Genomic DNA, 25,312 nt, shown 5'->3' with positions numbered 1-25,312 from the left:
GAATATTTGGGCTACTATGACGACCATTGCAACATTACCACCAAACGACGTGCAACGAAATATAAACCGACAAAGCAAGTTCCACGCTCTTCGCTCTTCGATACTAAATAGTTTGTCAGAGTGTGTTGACGACCAAAGCATGTTGCAAGTCAGTGCCATATGATCGTCAAGACGGGAAATACTAGAGATGGGCAAACCGTTCACGAACGGTACAAAAGAACTAGTTCGCCGAAAAGAGTGAACGAACGGTCGTTCTTTTTCAAAGAACGGTAGTTCTATCCACGAACTGATTCCGAAAGAACGGTTTGCGAGTGAACTGTTTGAGAGTGAACTGTTTGTGAACGAACTGTTTGCGAGTGAACTGTTTGAGAGCGAACTGATTGAGAGTGAACTGTTTGTGAACGAACTGATTAAGAGTGAACTGTCTGGGAACGAACTGTTTGAGAGCGCACTGATTAAGAGTGAACTGTTTGGGAACGAACTGTTTGAGTACGTAGTGTTTGTTGCGGGCGAACTGTTTGCGAACGGACGAGTGCAGCTGAACTGATTTGTGCTGGACGGAATAGATTAATGTAACGAGAACGCTTGTAAGAAAAATAAAACAATATTGTCATTTATGAGCAAAATGCATGTAACGCAATGTTTATTTTGTTAATGGTTTAATGGCAATTTTGGGTTAGAAATTAAATTAGATTTTCGTAGTTTTAAAGGCAAAGATATATATTTTCAATTTCATGTATTCTTTCAATTCGGCGTAATATTAATATACTTCCTGATTATCAGAAAAAAATCCGGGAAAGCTGGGGCGATTCATGAATTAGGTAACATAAAATCTCATAGTGAGGGCAAGTTAAGAAAAAAGTTTTTTCGTTGCTTTCAATCCATTGTTTGGCCTATTGCGCGTCATGATGGTTTGTATTTTTTTCTCTGAATGAAATATGATCTTACATGAAACCTGTGTATTGTCCAAACAGAAAATCTGAAAAATTGCATATATTTTGTTCGCATTAAATTATTACATATACTTTTGTCGGCCGATAAACATATTTTCACATACAGTTTGCGACTTTTGAAGAAGGACTAAATTTCAAAAATATAAATTCCATACGTACACTATCCAATCCAACGATATCAATGAATAGCTGTCTATTGATGTTGGGTTGCAGCTAACATTCTATGTTGCTGAACGAAAGAGCGAAAGAACGGTTCAAAAGAACTGATTCACTTAGATGAACGGTTAATGACTGAACCGTTCATCAAAGTGAACTGTTTTTCCCATCTCTAGGAAATACTATGTCACTTGATGTAATGGAAGTTTACACGTTTACCAGGGTGCATTTGTTTACGTTGGGCTTTCTGAATACCATTCTTACACGTTATCGCGTGTTCGACATAGTATTTACTTCAGTAAATACCGGGAACAACAAACGGAACGAAAATCGAACCTTTGCTCGATGAGAATAAAATGCAGTCTCCGACAATCATCAATTCGATGCTGACAATTTTACCGCCTACAGGGTCGGTCAAAACGTATTGACGAAGCTCAATAACAGGCAAATTGTTGCATCGTACTCTGTCAGTCACCATTTGACCAACATTTTTGTCAGAAGGATGTGACTAACGTGGCTCGTCAGTTGTCAGTGACATTGATGAAAAAATGCAGCTCTGCTTAAAAGACGGAGAGGTAATTTTTTATTCAAACTGAAATATCTCCAGTAATGTTCTAGGAATCAAATGAAAGCTGTTTGATTAAGTTAATTGAATTTGCCATTGAGTTGGTTAGCAAAAAATTGTGTTTCAAAAAAAAGTTTGTGTTTCGCAAAAAAGTTTCAAACAACAGAATAAAACTATTCATCTTCATCTACACATATCCAGTTAGAGATGTGTTCATAAGATATTCTAAGAAAGTTGTAGCTTCAAAATGAGGTATATCCCATCGCCATGCGTTAATTTTTCACAAAGTTACAACATTTCAAAAATCACCTAAAAAATTCGACTCCGCACTCTGTTTCTCTATTTATTTTTGTCGAGTGTATAATAACGCAATAGAGCTAACGAGCATAATTCTTATTAGCTCGACTTACACAATAGGGCGCAATTTTAGAGAGTGCAGTTGTGTTACTCGTTCAATTAAACCGTTTATTTTTGCGTTTTACGAGGCAACATTACCGGTCAACATAAAATAACTATTGTCGATTAATTCAACCCACTAATCTTCGTCACTCTTTCAGGTTTCAGATCCAATGGTTTCAACAGCATCAACTGCACATCAATCCGATGGTAACTCAAACATACCTACTGATTACTCGAAAACGGCGACAGCACCGATACAGCCTAATAGTAGTAGTAGTAGCTCTGCGCCTTCGCCGCCTTCTGATCCGCTAACCTGTAAGCCAAAACCCATCAAGGTAGCTCTGCTGCCGCCACCCGTCTCTCACCAGCCTGGCGTTGGAGTGGGAGGTCCTATGAATGATACATCTGCGAGTGGATCGGCCAATATGCTGCATCACGGATACCATCATCAATCGCTCGCCTACTCATATGGTAGCCCTAAGAATCCGATCGGTGTGTCGCCGTTCCAACCCACAGGTAGGGGCCGCAATATCATTAGTGTTACAATTTAACATTCGATTACATGCTGCTGATAACCATTACAGGTGGCGCTTTCAAAACTATGCCGCAGAGTCCCAAGACCATCGCCAAGCAGCAGCAGCAGGACCAGTACCAGTCGGTCACAACACCCACAACCATCAAATCAGAACCGGCGGACAATTTGTGCAATAATAACAATAACAACAACAACAACAACATGAACAAAACTTCGAACGGAAATATTTTCAATTTTTCAACCGCTTCGATCAAAGAACTCCAACAACAACAGCAACAGCAGCAGCAGCAACAACAATTTGTCTCCACGGACAATAAATGTAAATCGATTAGTTTGAACCCAATATGTTACACGATCTCTAACGTAAATGGTAACACTACTAACAACAACAATAACACTACGATAACCGGTACTAGCAATGCAAATGCCAACCATAGCAATAACACTATTATGATGAGCATGAAACAAGGTAAACTACTAATGGATGTTCTCACCACCACCACCACCAATAATCGTACTACCAGTAATAATAATAACGAAACCGTTCACCATCCTCCAACTACTAATCATCTAGATGTTAATCATCATTCAACTCATGAGCTTTCATCATCTAAAACACACTGCATCCAAACCAATAATAATAATAATAATAATAATAATAACGCTACTACTACTGCTACATGTGCTACTACTACTTCTACTACTACCACTGCTAACACTTCTGCTAGTACCAATACCAGTGTTGTTCATGTTGTAAATAACGATAGCAATAATAGTAACAGTAATGCCATTGTTCATCATGCAATCACCAACACGACTACCGCCACAACCACAGTCAGTAATAAGCCATTGAATGTTGTAAATGTTGTAACTGTAAACCCAACCAGCAACGGCTTGACCAGTACTAGTAGTACCAGCAATAACAACAACGGTGGTAGTATGGTTATATTCAGTCCGAACAGTGCAATACTGCGACCCAGCGTCAGTCAGTCACAATCGCAGCCAAAGTCACTGCTGGGAAAGCTCAAACTTGAAAAGGAGGACGGTTCACCAGCGGTACTCTATGAAACTATACTTATTGAGCGACGTGAACCACGTCCGACACTGATCGCTAAACCGATTGCCACCGCGAATACGTCGCAGACGCAATCGTCCGGTGCGGGGATAATCGTGCTAACGCAAGCCTCCTTCAACGAACTGCTGCAGTCTAGTCATGCCCTGCGAGACTCAACGGACGCCAAGGATCACTACGCACAGCCAACCATTGCGAAAAAACTGTTGCTGGCCAACAGTAATGGAGCCACAGCCGGATCCATGTCCACCTCTACCGCTACTCCCTTAATCAATAGTAATTGTACCAAACTTCCTACCACTACAACAACCTCTACTACTACTTCTACTACTACTATTACTAACTCTAATAACATCACTAACAGCCCAAGCCTCAACCATATCAAGCAATCAATTATAATGATTAATCAAACAAATTCTACAGTTGTGCCATCGCCGTCGGCAGTAGGACTTCAGCAACAGTTTACCGGCGGAAGTGGATCTACGCCGGCGTCAGAAAATGGAGCTGGTACAGCGGCGGCAACACTTCTAACTCCGAATCAGCTGCTCGCTGCGGCCACCGGCCGACAAAAGTTTATGTTTGCAGTGAATGCAAACAATTCCCAGGTAAGCTAAGTGCGTTTAGCGACAAAGCGTGTGTTGCGTTGTTGTCTTGTACTTTGAAAATTCTCTCTCCGTTACTAATGGTTGCGCGCGTGTGAATGAGCAAAAGTAATCGTAGTTGTTCGGATTAGGAAGGGTTATTGTTTTTCATCGAGCTCACAGATACACGAACATTTATCGTGGATGTTACCGATACTTTTGCGCTTTTGATACGACCCAGAAACCATGGTTCCAATGTGCAGAACAAAATCACACAAATGTGTCCAAATTTAGAGAAAACCGCTTTCTCCGATGCTTTGTTGCACACAGTTTTATTCCCAGAACGACAATTCAACTTATAATGCTTTCTATGATTTTGGTCTGATTGTCAATGAACCTTTTCCTCTGAAGCAACTGTCAATTCATGGCGCCATTGGAAAGAGGCATTATGAAGCTACCTTTGAAATGGCAACAAATTATACAACACGGTGCATATTTGACCCAAATCGGACAATCCAAAACATCTAAAATAAAGTTTTGAATTTCACCAAAAAGAAAGGATTTCTTTCACTACAACTTAATATTTTGTCACTAAGGAGTAAATTTATTTTTTTCGTTTTTTTGATGCCTGATTATGTAAATGTTAATTATTTTTCTACTCAAAAATGGCTGCGATCGTATTTTGATGATTTACATGCTAATCTACTGGGAGATTCTAGAAGATTTGTTTGATATGTTATACATTACAATTCCCTAACGTGTAAATGGTTTAAATTGATGAATATTCGAAGCACTCCCATTTTCGTATACATTTGTTCTGCTCATTTGTGTGCTTAGGCGTCTGGCACAAATAACGTAACGCGTGAAGGAGGGGGGGGGACGGTGATGAGTCGAGGTTGCGTTATTTAAAGTGACATAGGCGGGAGAGGGGATAGCAGTGATCGTTACGTAACAAAATTCCATTTTCATTCCTAAATAATTTCACGCGCCCCTATATGGTTGAGTAGCTCGCTTCGTTCCTGGGACCGAATGATGTGTGTTTCCTGACCAAAGACGATAAACCACGTGTTATAATAGGCCTAACAGCAGCCAGTAAGCAGGCACCGATTAATGCATCCCGAATATCGCGTTAATTTCTCGGATCAGGATTTTGTCGTGGCTGTTCAACATGAGCTCATTTCGTCTATTATAGCAGGATGCAAAATAAAGCTAGTTCTCCTCGGTCATGCTGAACCAGTTCAATACAGCGGCCCAATGTACGTTGCAGTTCGTTCAGGAAGGCACTGTTCTTCGAACGCATTTTCTCATTTTGAAAAGGGTGCACGAGCTGCCTGAATTTGAGTTTATTCCGTATCAAGGAATAATCAAGCCAGTAATCATAATTCATGTGGATGAAGGACCAGACGAGAAGAGTTTTGAAAAGGTCATAGATATTTTTGATTTATCATTTTAATCAATTAAATGTTGATGCAATATTCGTTGTTACAATTGCTCCAGGATACAGTGCATTCAACCAATTTGAACGTCTGATGACTCCTCTTTCCCGGGAGTTAGCAGGTTCAATACTTCCTCATGATCATGAGGGATCTCACTTGGATTAAAACTCGAACAAGGTACTCGAAACTGAATCGACCTAACGATCGATGGTTATCCCGTCAAAGTAGAATATATTTTGTCCACAAACATACAAATCGAAATGTCTTGTGTTACGTATTGTTACATAGGGAGGGGAGAGCGTTTAAAAATCGCATTTTCAGCGTTACGTTATTTGTGTACCACGTCTTAGTTACCCGCAACATCAGTTAGGAACAACTGCATATTGCACGTAAATCGGTCGCCATACAGCATTTGCGATTTTTATTTTACAGTCTTGGCCCTGCTAGCTAGCAGTTAACATCAAATCGCGCTGCGATTTTTTCACAGCATCAAACCTCCTCGAATGGAACTCGATTAAATGATACGAAGCGTCGGTTTTCATGCTGTCATGTGAAAAGCGCTTGTGAATTTTTGAATCACATACACTTTTTAGTTTCTGAAATTCCAACCGTGTAACAGTTACCACCCAGTTAGTAGAAGCAGAAGCAATAGTAGTAAAGCTTGAAACGTTTGGAATCCGGAATTACAAAACCAATTATATTTCGGGATTGATTAAGGATACAAAAAATGTACTTTTCTTCGGATGTCCTCCATCAAAGTTTGGACTCTCTGTTGGTCAACCTCAGTGGCCATTTTATTTCACAATCTCTTCATGTCTGCAGCATCCAGAGTAATGATGAAACGGACAGTAGTTTGGACGGATACCGGATATCCGGCAGTCGGATATTCGGCTCTTTATTTGAGCAAATAATGCAAATAAAAGAATACATTTTAGGGAGAAACATCATATTTTTACATAAAAATAATGAACTATGATTACATTTTCCGTATAGAATGAATAACAGGTATCAAGTTTTCTGCAAGGAATATTAAACAGTTTTTTCCTGTTAAGTTCTTTTCAATGATGAAATTTTTGTGGATAGCTTGAAATAATTTTAATACTATACGAGTAAAAGTAAGTACTACGAATTCAAATAAGCAAAGAACATCAATCAATTATTTTATTTCAAGATTTCAAAAACAAATTTGAACTGTCTTTATGGATGATAATCTGAGAGAGGATAAAGTATAATGAGGTTTGCTAGAGTTTATCTTTCAGCTCCTCGCAGTAGTGTTCACAGTGAAGGAATGCTCTCTGCAATTTCCGCCCGACAATTGCCCAATATTTTTCGATTGAGTGGGATTGGGTACATTTGGGAGGATTGATGTATTTTCCAATGTAATCCACCCAAAGATACAACTGAAGCAGCTCTCTACTGTGGTGGAAGCTTGAAAAATCTGTCCAAAACTTCACCAGACCTTTGTGGGTCCTAATAAACAGAATGAGACGTTTCTGCAGGCTAACTCTAACATGGTTCCCGGAATAAATCGCCACAGAAAACGACTGCAACAGAAACCACCGCTTATAAAATGTGTAGTAGGCTATAAATATTGTGGCGCGGTATTGTATTTCAAAACAAGAATTAACCGGGCAAACGTATCGCCCCAGGCAAACGTAACGCCCCGGGCAGACGTATACCGTCCGACGCTCGCTAGAGCTCGGTCGGACATTGCTAAAGGATCGTATCCTATGTTTCAAACTAACCGGGCAATCAGTGGATCCCAGGTTTGCGTGCGAGACACCGCCGCTTCCGACGGCGGGTCGGCGGTGGACTCGGATTGCGTCATCTTGGCGGCATGGGCCGCCTCGATTCCTTATCCTCGCCAAATGGGGACTTCGTCCCCATTACATTGTCCTCAGAATAAATTTCGAAAAACGAGAACAAGAGAATAAATTTATAATAGAAATGTGAGGCACATGATGTTTTTCCCGCGCCAAATATTTCTAGCCTACTACACTTTTTCTAAGCGGTTGTTTCTGTTGCAGTTGTTTACTGTGGCGATTTATTCCGGTCACCCTCTAACATATATATTCGAATGCGTTTTCTCGTTTGTGACGTGAACCGTGGTTTTCTATCCACAGCTGCAAATCAAGAATTTCCTGGCAAATTAATCAACGAAAATGAACTTTAATTTGCTGGAGACATCATCTCTGGCAGTGGCCTTATAGAATTTCAGGTTTGAGAGCTATCCAAAATCCATCTTCACGTACTTTCCGTCATCCATCAGCATGCATTCTTCGTACTTACCCAAGGGGGTAGTGTAGAGACGCGAATCTCGGACGTTTTTTGAGCTCTGATCAAATAAAATAAAGAATATTTGCACTATCCATCTTTAAATTAAAAAAAAAAAGCTGGTGAGGTGAGGAAGTTCAAAAAAAAGTTGTGCCATGGCGTACACGATTCCAGCTCTTCTGATAATCCTAAACAAAAAATCGAATAGATTCTGAATCAGTGAATATGTAAATATGACAAATCAAAAAAAGATTTACATAATGGCGGCCGCTTGAAAAAAGAAATAGCATTTTACACGTTTCTTATGACAATTCGTTTTTTAAAAATTGTAAAATTGAAAAATAATAATTTTTTATTGGTCCTTGCGATAGAGGAACGTATAAAGATTTATTGACATTAAATTCGTGTACACCAGTGTGAAAAAACTTGTTTCAAGAAATGCGCGTTTGTAGTTTCATGTCAAGGCCATACTAGATTAGATACCGCATCACTAAAATGACTATAACTCGGAAATAATGGATTTTTTTTTTCTAGAGTTTATTCTTGAATGTCAAAATTTCAGAAACATGAAGAAATTTTTTTTCCAAACTTCTAGAATTCCTTCTCAATTATTCTCAATATCTTCAACCTCAGCTTCCGATCGAGAAGTTGTAGGGGTAGTGGGGGCAAATTGGTCATGGGGGGGAGCAAAGTGGTCACCTGCTTGTTTGGTAATATAACTATTGGCTATAGATGCCGTATTGATAGTCACCTTATGTTTGAAGAATTTAATGACTTTTGAGTCATCCTGTACTTCAGTAGAGCTGTCGCATGTCAAAATATAAATAAAAACAGAATTGCTCTCTCGGTAGCCATTCGGCCGTAGTTCTGCGCGCATGGTATCTAAGGAATGTCTCGTGAAATTTTGTTTATTCAGTCTAATGTACTGGGCAAATCATCAGTTTAGACGACTGTTCACATATTCGAGGAGAGGTGAACACATATTTTGTTTATTTTCAGCGAATAATAAGCAAGGAAATTAGTTTGATGTTTGGGGGCAAAGTGGTCATAGGTGAATAACGACTTACAATGTTCTGTTCACTAAAGCTGATAAACCGCATCACATTCTGCCTTTAAAAAGGATCCTTTTGTGGCTTGGACCCTGGATAAATATGCCACTCCAACTAAACCAAGCCTCATAATGCGGAACGTTGTGTGTTTCTTACTACGTTTTTAGATGCATAAGAAAATTTAAATTGAGACTCTAGGTGAATAGGCCAAGCATGTACCTACTATATCAAATATGAATTAAACAAATTTGGATGAAAAAACGCATAAATCTATCCCATTTAGCTTGATATGTGCGAGTGACCACTTTGCCCGCACTAGGTGACACCTTCACCACCAAACAAAAAAAAAGTTCGATTTTTCATCTTTTTTCTGATGATGAAAAGTGTACTATTTTGAATTTTTATAGTAAAGGCCGTTTGCTATCTTGAACAACAATTGAACTATAATATTCTTCGAGAAACGGGGATTGAAGCGGTATGTGGACGCTGGAAATGGACATATTCCTTAGAGTGACCACTATACCCCCACTTCCCTTACGTTCACGGAAACGTTTCAGCTCATCATACACGGTCGATTTAGCCACTTTCAGCGATTTCGCGATTATAGTACTTGATCACGCCGGATTTTTAATGTTTGGACACCCACAATTAAATTTCTTCCCTCGACTTCCACAACTTACCGTTACCGTCAAAAAATAAAGGTTTCCCAAACAATTTGCTGTTAAAAGGTGTTAGATAGTCCTACGACGGCTGCTATAAAATGAACAGTGATTCCGGATTCTAACTGAATCAAGCTTTAGCAAAGCAGTAACAACCTCAGCAACAGCAAAAGAGTTTGAATTTTTGTAATGACATGAAATAAAAGACAAAGCATTAGTCTGTGCTTCGCTCCTGTTGCGGCGTGTTTTTTTCTACCATTTCATAGAGTAGTAGAAGCTCAGTTGTTTTCAGAACTTGCTTCCAAAGGAGTTTCCGCTGTGAACTTTCGAGTTCAAGCGTCCAGATGCATGTTCTGTTCAGTTTAACAATGTACCACCCGATTAGAGGTGGTGATGATGATAGAATAAACATACAATCGCATACGAATGTGTGTATGTTAACTGAAATCAGACCGCCGCGATAGCTAAAGAAAAGAATAACGCTTGCAGAGCACGCTTATTGTTCTCGTGTTCGTCGTGTTGTTCTCGTGAGGAAAAGAATGAATCATGAATCAGCTGATTTTCCACAATCCCCGCAAACTATTGGTTCTTTTTTAATTTTCTACTAAAGAGTTATGTTCAAAAAATCGATGCAATCTTAAATAATATCCGAAGTGATAAGCGAGTGAAGAATATTGCGTTCTCCTACGTCAACAAAGCGATCGTGTGCCGGTGACAACCACCTACAATTTATGTTTCTAAACTAGCACACTTTCGGAAAGACGTAGCACATAAATAAGAAACGAGTCGACATATTTGCATTAATTGTGAGACGGGTGTTTGATGAGTTTTAAGCACTGGAAAGTACGTGAAGTGCCCAGTTAGATTCAACCGATGTCTAGAGTGTCTATTGTAACCTTTTTGTTACATATCACAATTACCTTCGAACTCAAGTTGTTTTGCTCCCCAAAAGCAGGGAAAACCTACTTTTAATTCATTTTTTTTCTATTTCGAATTTTCTACAACAGCATGCTCACAAATATCAAGCTATTTTGAAATTGTTTAAGTCGTTTGTGATGAGGTAAGCTTTCCTTAACCGCCATAATTTTTTCGAATTACTACAGGTCAAAGCTCACCAGAAGTGATGAATTTTGCAAGTGATATTTTCTTCCTGCATATAGAAAGTCACGACATTACGTGAGGGTAAATTTTTTTTTATTCCTTCTGTTTATTTTAGACTCATCAGCATTTCAGCTGTAACAGAGCCGAATTTTAATCTTGTACATGTCACATGTTTATCATATCTATAATTAGCACATTACACAGTTGCCATTTTTCGGCGTATGAGTATTCCTTCTGTTCTTCCATTATCCAGTTAGACCACCGGACAGCGGAGACAGTTGATATTATCATTGTTGTGTTATTAATAGAACAGCAGCCCGATGTGTCTTGCAGAGCAGAGCAGTTGTATGGATGAATCGATCTTATTTCGACCGCGGATCGATCTCCATCGCTGATGATTGTTGCGTGAACGTAGTTATTCTGTAACAACACAATTTTAAGTTGCAAGTGGGGATTTTTTTTAAGGAACAAACGCTGTCGAAAGTTTCCAAATTCGACACATACATGACTCAATCATCAAATGCGGGTGTTCCATCTCTAAATGACCAAAACTTTTCCAAACTTGCGATAGTTCGCATGGGTAAACTGTAACTAAAAATTGCAGACCACGCAGTTTTGCAGTCTAGAATTGGGTAACTCTGTTGAAACACGGCTCACTGTAGCAGATTTCCAATGATTGTACTTTTCTACTCTTAGATAGAGTAATAATGTTTGGTTTTGCTTTGTGTTCAGACGCAACAATTCTACTTTGATTGTGATTAATTGTGGTTAGTTACCAAATAATGCACCGCAATACGAAACATTGTATGACACTGATTATGCTTGGTGGAGTTGTTTCAATGTCAGCTTTTAATTTTTTGAATACTCTGAGTTGTCGTTTGAAGAATATTTGTCACAAAATGATAGTTTAAACCACTTTCACATTCTCGCTGACGAAAAACCATAAACAAATAGAACTTAATTGCCGTCCACCAAGAACATTTTAAATGATACGCGCGTTCGAAGATCACCTCTTATCTAACTTTTCTCCCTGCTATCTAACACCAAATGGTTACCGATTTTTCCGTCTGTCTCGATTCCAGTTCGCGTTCGTCCTACCAGACAGTCAGCCATACGCGCTTAACGACCGTTCGAAACTGTACGCCAACGTTTCCGCCCAGTCGTCCACCACCTCTTTCTCGTCCATTGCTTCCTCCTCGCCAGCCTCTTTCACTACTTCCAACCTAATTCCGTCCTCCGGATCCTCATGCTATTCGACCATGCCAGGACTATCAGCTTCAAACGCTTACGCACTAACCTCATCCTCGATGGTGCAGGGACAGAAATTGAAGCCAGCCATATCATCAAGTACAACCGCAACACTCCAACCAGTACAATATTTGATACAAGGAAAGATACCGAACCTTCTCATCTCTACCGCAACACAGGGCTATCAACATCCACAGCAGCAGCAACAGCAGCAACCACAGTTAATGAATATCAAACAAGAACCACCCGAATCGCCAGGTGGCAGAAACTTACCGGTCACACCCAACTCATGTTCGTCGTCCACAATGACCCAAGTCGGTGGTGAAGTGTGCGAGCAACAACAGCAGTCTGTTCCTGCAGCAGCATCCGATGAGACTGACGACGATTTTGAGGCTGCCGAGAGCAAGAAATTTATCCTGGCACCCACGCCGGCACAGCTCGGACGGGCTCCGCTCCAGCGGCGACAGATGAGTAATAACGGCAACAGCAACAGCAGCTCGGAAAGCTCCCCGGGACATACGACTGGGCTCGACAGTGGCAACACTCAAATGCCTTCTGCCCTACCGACACCAACGTCGGCTTGTATCGATGAGTTCCAGAGTCCTCAAATTTCACCTACCACAAAAACTAAAAATTTCTTCAAGAAAGTCAAGCCGGATGATATGGACAAGTGAGTATCAACTTCGGAACGGTTAAAGGATAATCTGACAGTTGTTTCTTTCCACAGTGTGCTCAGACAGGTAGATTTCGAGAAGAAGTTTAAAACGCTGCCCCAGTTCAAGCCAGAAGACTGTCAATCGCCCAGTGCAATATCAGTGCCATCTTCGCCAAGGGTTTTCACTCAAAACTATCGGAAGAAGCAACAGTCCCAGCAGCAGCAGCAGCAACAACAACAACAACAACAACAACAGCAGCAGCAGCAGCTCAAAACACGTGAATATCGCACAGGTTCTCTCGTTCGTTACGTGATTCACTGAACGTCTCCCCATTTTCTCATTCTTCAGCCATGGAAGACGACCACCATCAGCAGCAACAGTTGCAGCATCACCCTCCACCTCCACCACCGCCGCTCACAGCGGACAGTAGCGCACCGTTGTCATCGACTGCAACGCCTTCCAGTTCTTACATTATCGGCAATCGGTTCTTCGGGCCGGATTTTAATATGGAACAGTACAAAGGTAATAATAACTCATTTTGACACCGCTGACCTTTCTTTTCCCCCTCGCCACCTGGAACAATCTATGACTAATTGAGAAAAGGATTCTTCTCTGTCGTAGATATGGCTGCGGACAGTTCGGATCGTTCGCCTCGTACTCCCAAGACACCATCTGCCCGATCTGTCAATTCGGCAGAGGAGAAAGGACATCGGAAAATTCTGGAGCAGAGACGTAACCTAGTGATGCAGCTATTCCAGGAGGACGGAATGTTTCCGTCCTCCCAAGCGACCAACAACTTCCAGGTAATGTGTAGAACAAACGTTATTTAATCGTCGGCCGGTATGATGAAACAAGCAACTTCTCTCCCTTCACTCACCCTTTAGCTTGCCCACAGTGATATTTTTCCGAACAAACAAAGCCTGCAGTTGAAAATTCGCGAGGTACGACAGAAGTACATGGCACAACCACCCGGTTTTACGCCCCATTCAGCTGGGCCGATGACGCCAACCGATCTCAGTTCTGGTAAGTTAAAGCGAAAGCATTGCTTTTGAACTTCGAAGTTACACCACGCTATGATATTGTAATCAAAACAGTTGTTGAATTTTTTTTATATATCTTTCATATACATAACATATTACCCCTTTATTGTTCAATGGATTATAGAATGCAATAAAGATTCATGAACCTTGTTTTCGTTACTAAGCGCAATTGTTCGATACATGGCGCGCGTGCAGAATTTGAATAGAAACACAAAACCCAGGATGAAAAGAAGGAAATCATCTAAAAATATATCTGAAAAGTTATTTTTTTCTCATGTCTCAAACTCGATGCTTTTCACAAAAACAACAGTTTTCATGCTGTTTTTGTCGTGTTTACAATAATTCTAAATTTTCGTTATTCGCGTTGGTCTTGCCGCACAATTCCACGGATATACGGTGCTAAATCCGTGTATTTTTCTGGTAAATGTTTGTATCCGTTAAAATGCCTAACAATAGCTTTCAGATTCGTTATACACTAAATAGTTTAATGCTTGCACATAGTTTTGCTGTTTTATTTTTTGGTTCATTCAAGTGTGAGTTACGGGGTCTTGGGAATGGAAGCCAACAGAAAAAAATGGAGATTTTACGTTTTTATTTGATAAAGGGCATGATCACGAACTTCACGGTGAACACAATTCTGCAATTCTGGTTTCAACCAAGGGATAGAAAATCATGAGCATAAAAACCATAACCTAAAATTAAAAATGAAGTGCACCGCGCGATTCTTCAGCTGTGATTTCAATTGAAATCGTCAATCGTCAAGAAAGCTTCCGGATGGGTATCCAAACATCGCTTGCCAAAGGAAACTATCCAACGTAATCAAATATTAACATATATGACTTTGAACATTAAACAATACGTGAGCCCCCTAAGCGCGATCCCTGTTTTATGCTGCCTACGCTCAATTTGCATTGGATGGGATGCGGTTGCCGGAGCCCCGGTTTCAACGAATCCGTGCAGCTATTTCAGGTTAAAATGTTTTGGCCGTCGTCAAAATTGGCGATAAAATAAAAGAAAGAATCGAAGTTAACCAGTATGTGAGCAATCCCAGCAGCGCCCGAAACAAACAAAAAATGGTCCATGAAACAGTTTGAAGCCATTTGCACAAAACTGGATTCAAAAAGAAACTTGGTGTTTAGGTGCCACACCAATCAAAACGAAACATCATGGGCCGCCCTATTATAGAAATCGAATCGAGAATTCGATACAATCACTATCACTATCACACCGAGTAGAATCTGGAATTATAGAAATCGAGGAAAACAGCTCGATTCGTTGCTCTGCTCGCATGTCAGTGGTGATGCAGAAATATTTTGAAACGAGTTTGAAATGTTTCTCAAAGCACTATAGAAAGGATGCCAAATTTTTTTTCGATACATCTTCTATGAAAATTATAAATATCTATATTTCCAAAAGTGTTAATATGGTTATGTTTTGGAGAAAACTGATATTTCCTTAATGAATGAAGCTCAATAGGCGTAATGCATGCATGGATGTGTAATAAAAACGACATCATGGAACAATTAGCTTTACAAAAAATATAATTATTAGAAAATGAATCTTTTCATGTATTTTCACAACTGCAATCTATGGAATTCCATAAGGAGTCACACATGAATTCCACTTTTTTTAGCAAAACAATTTTTTTGCATGTAATTCTCTTTTAGTGTCGATTTCTTGTTGCAGCGGCGTCAATAGCTTCAATGTATTGGGCCACAACCTGTGACCCTAAATTCCCGCTTGTTGTGTGCTAGAGTTTTCTTTACCTTTCACCTCATGTCAATCCAAATCTGTAATTTAAAAAACAGGAAGTGGGTTATATCTATGGTATAACCGCAAGGGTGACGTAGGACTATCGTTGATTTAGAGATCATTTGTATGAAGTTGAATCTGAATTCATTCTGAATGAATGAATATTTGGAGAACTTCGAAAACGAGAGCGTTAGGTTGGAGGCACAAGGTTTTATGCATCCAATATTGGATACGGAAATATCCTACTAATGGGGAAGAATAATCTTCAGAAGCTATCCTGTTGATTGCGATTGATTGAAAAATCACAAAACCTAATGTATTTGGTCACAGTGTTACATGGATAGAAAACATTAAAATAAACTCTTTCATATGAATGTAATTTTAAATTCCCAGAGGAACTGGCAGATTATTTTCAGTAACGATTAGATATTTCCACATTTTCCTCGATACTGGAAGCCCACCAGTGGTTAATGCTAACTCGATAACCATCTGTTAATAGCACTTGATTGAAACATATTTGGTCACAGTGTTACATGGATAGAAAACATTCAAAAAAACTCTTTCACATGAATGTATTTTTAAATTCCTAGAGGAACTGGCAGATTATTTTCCGGATCTTTCTCGATCCAAACGGAAAGAATTCCGTGCGTGTATGTGTGTGTGTGTGTAGCGGCTGCTTCGAGATCTTCCCGGGGAACCGTTTGTAGCATCACTCTCCTCCTGATGGATTCCCTTCTGGCCTAAGGTGCACAAACAGGCTCTTGGTGACACCGTTCATCCGCGCTTTCGTGATAAATGAAGAGCTTCACCACAACAGCGACAACATGCTCCAATCGCTGTTCAATTAGAACTGAGTGGATTTCCGAGCGGCGCTCGCTTATATACCGATTGGTGATTTCAATAGCCTATTTTGAAAGCAAATTTAAGACTATTGAAACAAGTTTTTGGATCAGAAAGTAACAAGTATAGAACGCGTAGACATTTTATCTTTCGAATGAAGTGTTTATCATACCATTTCGTTCAGTTGTTTAGGAGCTATTAACACTCAAAATCTCGGTCTCCGGCGTAACGCTTTCGTTTTCGAAACTTTGATTTTACACCCCGGTATAGAAATGAAAGACGTAGTCCTACGTCAAAACCATTATTGTTTTGCAAGACTTTTCAGCTTTAGCATATGGTAGAGAATGTTTGGTATAGTATAGCATAAAAAAAGAAAATTGCTGACAAGTAACACGTACTAATGTACGCTAGCAGGAATAAGCATTTTTTAAATAGGATATTCGGTTGATAGTAATTCAAAGAATATGATAAAATTCACTTATGAAGTTATATGTATCGTAGAAGAAATGCTTACTTTCTGTCATTCTGAACCAAGACGCATTGATGGTCTCAGTGCATTAAGCTCCTCACTGAATTCCTCCCTCTTTTCTTTAACAGGGATTCTATTCGAACTGCCTCCACAAATACCTCGAGCAATGTTTACATTCGCTTTCATTGGTTTAACGAGTCGTTCAACCTGGTGGTGATCTATCCACTCATTTTCAGCCACTGAAATATGCGCTGGAAGTAAGTTCTGCATTGTAAATTATAACATGATTAATATAAATAATGCTGGATTGAACACTTACCTTGTATGGACTATTCTGGCAGCACCTTGAAACAAATACTGATCAAAACAAACGAACATGTGTTGAAAAATGCATATATTTAAGCGTTTCTGAAATGTTTCCCAAAGGAAAATATCAGGGACACAAACCAAAACAAAATAATTCTCTGAAGATATGCAACAAGTGAACCAAACAACTCGAAAACTTCTGACATCGATAGCTATCACTCGCTCGGTGCTATCGAATTGCTCGATTTCTATAATAGGGCCCCATGATGAATCGAATTTCCATCTATGATCACACAACCGAAACAAGTGAAATCAACATTTCTTCTTGAATGGATGGTGACTGGATATAAGAGATGGGTCACTTATGACAACATTGGGCCCTATTCTATATGATGAGACGAACAATATCCTGTATTAGTACACGAGTTTCACTGAAATGTTTTATTTGGTAGACTGGAAAGACTTCTGTCACATTTTATCGATATGATCAGGGATGTCAGATGTGAAGACATGTTTTTATTTTGAGAAAAACAACAAACATTTCTAAAATTGATCAACCGAGACTCTTTTTTTAGTGCCAAATTGCTCAAATAAAACAAAGAGGAATAGGTTTGAGGGGCCCTATTCCAGAAAACGAGACGAGCAATTCGTCTCGTCTCGTCTCGGCTTCAGTCACTGTCGAGACGAGCAAAATATCCTATTCCAGTACACGAGTTTCATTGAAATGTTTTATTAGGTAGACTGGTAGAGCTCTTTCTTTTTTAACGGATAGCACTATCAATATTTACATTTGGTTGTGTCCAAGGCGCTTATATCAATGTATAACAGGTGAAGCAACATCGGGCTCTATTCCAGAAAACGAGACGAGCAATTCGGCTCGTCTCGGCTTCAGTCACTGTCGAGACGAGCAAAATATCCCATTCCAGTACACGAGTTTCATTGAAATGTTTTATTTGGTAGACTGGAGAAACTTCAGTCAGTTTTTCTCGGTATGATCAGTGATGTCAGATGAGAAGACATGTTTTTGTTTCGAGAAAAACAACAAACAGTTTTAAAATTGATCAATCGATACTCTTATCTCAGTGCCAAAATATTAAAAAAAAACAACAAAAAGGAATAAGTTTCATATATCTTTTGGTTTTATTGATATTTTTCCTCGAGCATATGGTTTTATCACTCAGACGTTTTGTTATTATGGATTTATTGGGGGCAATGTTTGTTCACCTAATCATCGATTTATCAAGAAAAGTTTTAAATCTATATCTACGTATTGCCAACAAAGTAGTTGTTTTGAATTACTCATTTTTGTTCAATATGTGAAGACCCTTTTCGTGCCGTGTTCATATATTCAAAACAGCCATCTAGCATTCCTGCATATGAGTTCAATGTTTACATTTGGTTGTGTTGCTTGGGAGAGGTCCATTTGAAAATCTGTAAAATCTTGAAATTACTGAATTGAATTTTATGGTTGCAGTTGAAAACATACATTGCTTATGAAATACTAGTTTAGCCGTGAAACAATTTTCGAAGATAAAGGCGGAGCAGAAGAATACCGATGCTTTCAATTAATAAGGTGAACAAACACATCAAACAAACTAGACGATTCGACTGATCCATCGACGAGCGCGGCCAAACGGTCGTCGAGCCAGACGAGCTACTTGTCTGTTTTTAGTCGAGCTCGGCTTCTGGAATATGAAAACAAACGAGACGATCGCTCGTTTTCTGGAATAGGGCCCATCATCATTTCAATAAGAAGGGAATTACGGTTTGTGGAGCGGGGGTAGCTTGTTTTGTTATTGCTAGGATACGCTATTTTTGCATTTTCACATGCGAGAGTAGTGGAAATGAGAATAAAATTCTACAAAATCACCCCTTCTTTTTCATAAAATTCGCGAAAGCGGAACATAGTAGGCAAATGTTTCACAAAGCACTATAGAAAGGATGCCAAATCTTTTTTTGAGACATCTGCTACGAAAATTAAAAATATATATATTTTCAGAAGTGTTAATATGGTTATGTTTTGGAGAAAACTGGTATTCCCTCAACGAATGAAGCTTAATGTGCCTAATGCTTTCATGGATGTGTATTAAAAACGACATCATGGAACAATTTGCTTTACAAAAAAATATAATTATTAGAAAATGTACTTTTTCATGTATTTTCACAACTGCAATCTATGGAATTCCGTAAGGAGTCACGCATGAATTCCACTTTTCTTGACAAAATATTTTTTTTTTGCATGTGATTCTTTTTTAGCGTCGATTTCTTGTTGTAGCGGCGTCAATAGCTTTATTGTATTGGGCCACCACCTGTGACCCTAAATTCTCGCTTGTTGTGTGCTAGTGTTTTATTTACCTTTCCTCATGTCAATCCAAATCCGTAATTTAAAAAACCATTATTGTTTTGCAAGACATTTCAGCTTTAGCATATGGTATAGAAAGTATAAGTATAGTATAGCAATAAAAAAGAAAATTGCTGACAAAAGTAACACGTACTAATGTACGCTAGCAGGAATAAGCCATTTTTAGGTAGGAAATTCGGTAGATAGTAATTCAAAGAATATGATAAAATTTACTTATGAAGTTATACATATCGTAGAAAAAACACTTACTTTCTGCTATTCTGAACCATGACACATTGATGGTCTCAGTGCATGAGGCTCCTCAATGAATTCCTTCCACTTTTCCTTAACCGAGATTCTATTTGAACTGCCTCCACAAATACCTCTAGCAATATTTACATTCGCTTTCATTGGTTCAACGATTGGTGATTTGTCTGTCCACTCATTTTCAGCCACTGAAATCTGCTCTGGAAGTAAGTTTTGCATTCTTTATAATAACATGATTAATATAAATAATGCTGGATTGAACACTTACCTTGTATAGACTATTCTGGCAGCACCGTAAAACAAATACTGATCAAAACAAACGAACATGTGTTGAAAATTGAATATATTTAAGCGTTTCTGAAATGTTTCTCAAAGGAAAATATCAAGGATGCAAACCAAAACAAAATAATTCTCTAAAGATATGCAACAAGTGAACCAAACAACTCGAAAAGTTCTGACACTTGCATCGAAAGCTATCACTTGCTCGTTGCTATCGAATTGCTCGATTTCTATAATAGTGAAATAGAGCTAACGAGCAAAATTCTTATCGCCTCGATTTCTATAATAGGGCCCTATATCTTTTACTTTCGAGAATTCATTGTTGGAGGCAGCGGTAATAACACCATACTGAGCGGTACAGCTAGCACAAGCATGTGCAACAATAACAACAGGAACAGTAGCAACAATGAAGAAATCCTATGAAACAGCTTATCCTATATAAAACATAGGGGTAAATCGCTTACCTGTTTCTGTGTAAAGTAAAAATTGGCCATCACAGAGTTCTAGCAAATTGTCAATGCGCAAGAAGCGTTGAAAACAAACAAATAATGACTACAGAGTGCAATGACGACACCTTGCGTGACCATAAATGGATATAGAGTATGACAAGTATTATGGTTTCTTGATACCCAAACTGTTCGATGTTTATTTTTGAAACTTTTACTTGCTGTTTAATATGTACAAAACATTCTATATAGGCTTTATATATATATATATATCATAAAATATCTACGGAAATATCATTTTTGAAACCAAGAGTGGAACTATGTTATCATTTAATCTGTAGAGTTTTAGTGCTGCGGTAACGAACAACGCATACTGTTGCCTTTTCATGCAAAAATTTGTATGTGTGATGGATGAAAGAATTCTCAAGAATTCTAGTGGGGGTGAACATTGAAAATCATGTCTGAATATTTTGAAACAAAAATCCGTGAAGCCCGGCTAAAGGCGGAGTTAGGTCGTAGAGCGTTAAACGGCTGCGGAAAATGTGGATGAAATCTGAATAGACCTCGTTTTAATCTACTCGAATGAGTTCCAACTTGCAACTAGAGTTCGTATTTCAAATTTTAACGTTTCTCAAATTTTAATGATTTTTGTCTAACCGTATGTGGTATTTCATCAAACCTCCGCCGCGAGGCTTTTCTACTTTTATGACGGATTTTCTTTTGCGGAGCATCCAAACCACCTTTTATTGCAGCCGAAATTATTAAGGTGTTGTTTTTTTCTTCGTCTATTTTTCTGATATAAGAGTTTTTCATTTTGTCTCTTGATTAGCGTTTCGGGTTTCTGTTCGATTGTATCCGTCTCGGAAATGTTATCATTATTTGACAAATGGTGACCATCAATCAATAACTCTGGTTTCATTTTGGAAATGTTGTTGACGGTTATAAACTCTTGGTGGCATTTGTCGTACATAAGATAACTACTTAACTAGAGAGTGAAACTGCTCAATTCCTGCAGGAAAGGTTTTAGTATCTGCTCTTGATGATGAGTGCATTGGTCACTGTTGAATATGCATACGAATTAAATATACGGCTTGTAATGAAACGGTTTCTCAATAAACTTACACGTTGTAGCTCACAAACGCCAACCCACTCTTCCAGTGCAGTTTTATATATCCGAAAAAAGGTTTTTTTAATAGCTTTGCCGACATCTACTTTCTTCATTTGATTGAACAGTTTACCCTTGCCGCTTGCATCGAACCCAATGTACTGGAAAAAAGGTAATGAATGGTGGTAGTGTTTCGAGCGACATAACATGTGCTGCCATAACTATTTCTCAAATAGTGACGTCAATCGTTGTGTTTATCTTTGATTGCTTACCGCATCCATGTGAAAATGCTATTTTCAGGAAGTGATTTATCAATTAAAAACGTACATTTTTTAGAGTTCCCGCTGAATATGAGGCTGATGTGATAGCGTGCAGTGAATATTTGTGAAATCACGTCGAAGAAGACGGATAAAAGTGATATTTCCATGTGCCATTTTCACTCCCCACGTTCATAGAAACAAACGAAGTGTCATCAATTTAACGTTATGAAGTTGATGCTTCGAAGGCTCTTAGTGTCGGTGTGTGTAATGTGAGGGAATAATCGCCAATTAATCAAAATTTTACCGAAAATGTTACTGCTTTCGAGAATTAAGCATACCACTTCTCTCTGAACCTTTTTACCACATAAATAATCGAAATAAGCCACGATACAATTGTCAGCTGTTAAAAAACAAACAGTTGAATGATTTCATGAGAATTTTGGCTAAAATTATCATGCAACCGTGAGTAGTTTCAACATTGTTTTGTTTCTTCCATATACATTCCAAATTGAATGCAAGTAATTACGACACGATATTTTGCTTGCCAATACAGATATACTTCGCCTACTGCTCCACCTCGACATGTACCTCATTGCATCGAACCAATCCCAGATTTTTTTGGTTCCATTCTCATTCACCACATCGAATCATAACAATACTTTGCTACCACTCTCGGTATGGTTTTCAGAATAACACTTTTCTTTGAAGACCATTGTAACAGTAATCCATTAACCCGTTTTATGCCAAGTGTTCGAAAAATCGAACAGTAACTTCGATAATTTTTCATGGCTTTAGAAAGCAACCATATGGTAAGGTTTTGGCATCAAATGATAGTTTAATCTATTAGCTACCACTTACTATCAATTTCATTCAAATCTGTATCACTTTATTGGGCATAAAAATCAATTTAAAGCAACTGTGTGCGAAAAGTACATAACCTCACATAACCTAACAAAAAACAAAACCTTTTTAAATATGAAAATATGTAAACTTTTCTAGAATATTACTTCGGTAAAAGATCACACATTGTGATGTAGAAAAAAAGCATTGGATTGAACCTCATACAGGAACAAAAATGTAGGTTTTGGCCAATGTTTTTGTTTGGCGCTTTTTTGATTTTTTGTCATTTTCCGGGAAACGGAAGAACGGAAAAAAAAATTCTTGAAGATTGGGGTTTCTGTAACGCCAATAATCAAAATTACACCAATGTCTTTTGTTGAAAAAATATTTTTTGCAGCTTGGTCGTTAATGGGTTCATTTACAAACTAAAAGCAACCAAAGCTTAGACTCCGTATAAGATTGTATAGTATCTCCAATCTGTATATTCTATGGGTGACGTAGTCGGCGACAGTCTGTTTGTAAACAATAACGACAGTAATTCCAGTATGGCTCGAAGTACATATCGAATGATTATATCACCTGATATTTATATATACACACCTTGGTCAAAACAAACTCAGCTCAAACCCAAGTTCGGACACTGGAATCTAATCCGTCGAGTCAGACGAGTTTCTCGTTTGTTTTTCGTCGAGTCAGACGAGTTACTCGTCTGTTTGTCAAGCTCGTCATCTGGGAGTACCAGAACAAACGAGACGAGCGCTCGTCTCCTCGACTCGTTTTCTGGAATAGGGCCCATAGTATAGCCCCCTGGGGTCGATTTCCGTCTCCCAGGGGTCGACATAACCGAAAATTGATTTTGGGGGTCGACGTGGCCTGAAAATCGACCCCTATAAAATAACACAAGTTCTTATCTGAAATATTCAAGATGCTGAATAAGATGTATTACGTGAACCAATGACTAACAATTTAGTAGAAAGTCATAAAATCTACTCTTTGCTCCTTTCAATATGCTCCTACTGAAAACAAACAAAGCAAAACATTACAATGGGAATTAGCTGACACAGTTACGCGATCGAAAATAGCACAACAAAAAAATTACATAAAAAACCGCACAAAAACAGATTTTACTGTACGTGATTTAACACGAAGGAAATCGTCATCAAATTTATGTCCAAACATGCTCCTGATATTTTACTGTATAGCAAGCTTGTCCTTAGGTTGCAAGTTCATTTGCGTACTCATCTTCTAATTTAATTCAAGAGATGAAAACGTGTTTACATAGCTAAATTAAAGTGAACTAGAATAAAGTGATTGAAAAAGAATTTACAAAATGCTTGGTTACCTATGTACACGGCAAAAAAATTTTGACGTAGGACTACGTCTTTCATTTCTATACCGGGGTGTAAAATCAAAGTTTCGAAAACGGAAGCGTTACGCCGGAGACCGAGATTTTGAGCGTCAATAGCTCTGAACAACTGAACGAAATGGTTTGATAAACACTTCATTCGAAAGATAAAATGTCTACGCGTGATATACTTGTAACTTTTTGATCCAAAAACTTGTTTCAATAGCCTTAAAATTGCTTTCAAAACAGGCTATTGAAATCACCAATCGGTATATAAGCAAGCGCCGCTCGGAGATCCACTCAGTTATAATTGAACAGCGATTGAGGTACCATCGCAGGAATGAATGGATGTTTCCCTAACACGGACTTGTAACCATGGAGACTGGGGAAATCGCAATTGCAAAATGGATACAATCAGCGGGTACTTTTGTACTCGTTTGCCCTATTGCAAATCGGAATGTTTCCCTAACACAGACTTCAAAACCATGGAGCCAAGGGAAATCGGCATTGCAAAATAGATTCAAGCAGCGGATACTTTCGTACTTGTTTGCACTTTTGCAAATCGGAATGTTTCCCTAACACAGACTTCAAAACCATGGATCCAACGGAAATCGGCATTTCAAAATAGATACAAGCAGCGGGTACTTTTGTATTCGTTTGCGTTTCTGCAAATCGGAATGTTTCCCTAACACAGACTTCAAAACCTTGGAGTCTGGGGAAATCGGCATTGCAAAATGGATACACGCAGCGGGTACTTTTGTACTCGTTTGCGTTTCTGCAAATCGGATTGTTCCCCAACACAGACTTCAAAACCATGGAGCCTGGGGCAATTGGCATTGCAAATGAGATGCAAGCTGCGAGTACATAAATGTTGATAACTATTTGCGGCGATAACCACTACTATAATGCATGAATTGACCTAAATAGGGATTTGTTTGCAATTGAATTCGTAAATTGTTTCATTCATTCACTAGTTTAATCAATAATTTACCCAATGAGGAATATTCGAAGTGCGATTATTACTAATTGAAAAAACACAAATGATTACCAACAGTAGTCCTACGTCAACCTTGCGGTTATATCATAGGTATAACCCATCCACCGTTTTTTTTTTAATTATTTCAGGAAACTTGAGATCAGGGCTTGACAATTTCGAAACTTAAAGATGAAAATGATTTTTTTACTTCTTCCTTGCATTTCAGTCAATTTTATTTCCGATTTTATGTATTCATCGATTCTTCAATTTCCCTTCTCGTTCTCTCTGTCATTTCAGATGCTTTCACTTGGCGATTGAAAGTGTCCTATTCATTATCATTTGAATGGGCTTTATGTCGCTTT

General features: G+C 38.7%; 1 protein-coding gene across 12 annotated transcripts in view; it reads left to right on the top strand.

Moving 5' to 3' along the window:
• The window catches only part of LOC129774720 (putative transcription factor capicua), a 139,151-nt gene that overhangs the window by 107,164 nt on the left and 6,675 nt on the right, over window positions 1–25,312 (top strand). For 6 of the 12 annotated variants that reach the window (XM_055778625.1, XM_055778621.1, XM_055778617.1 and 3 more), the window contains 8 exons: window positions 2,232–2,589; window positions 2,658–3,956; window positions 4,104–4,285; window positions 11,863–12,698; window positions 12,756–12,976; window positions 13,033–13,206; window positions 13,288–13,487; window positions 13,569–13,707. In XM_055778625.1, the coding sequence (XP_055634600.1) occupies window positions 2,232–2,589; window positions 2,658–3,956; window positions 4,104–4,285; window positions 11,863–12,698; window positions 12,756–12,976; window positions 13,033–13,206; window positions 13,288–13,487; window positions 13,569–13,707 (3,409 nt within the window). The remainder of the gene's footprint in view (window positions 1–2,231; window positions 2,590–2,657; window positions 3,957–4,103; window positions 4,286–11,862; window positions 12,699–12,755; window positions 12,977–13,032; window positions 13,207–13,287; window positions 13,488–13,568; window positions 13,708–25,312) is intronic. The other 6 variants (XM_055778629.1, XM_055778628.1, XM_055778627.1 and 3 more) reach the window with 6 other exon arrangements.

This window comes from Toxorhynchites rutilus, chromosome 3 (assembly GCF_029784135.1).
Source record: "Toxorhynchites rutilus septentrionalis strain SRP chromosome 3, ASM2978413v1, whole genome shotgun sequence".
Lineage (NCBI taxonomy): Eukaryota > Metazoa > Arthropoda > Insecta > Diptera > Culicidae > Toxorhynchites > Toxorhynchites rutilus.
Note: the sequence above shows the minus strand (reverse complement) of the source record. Positions and strands in the feature narration are given on the sequence as shown.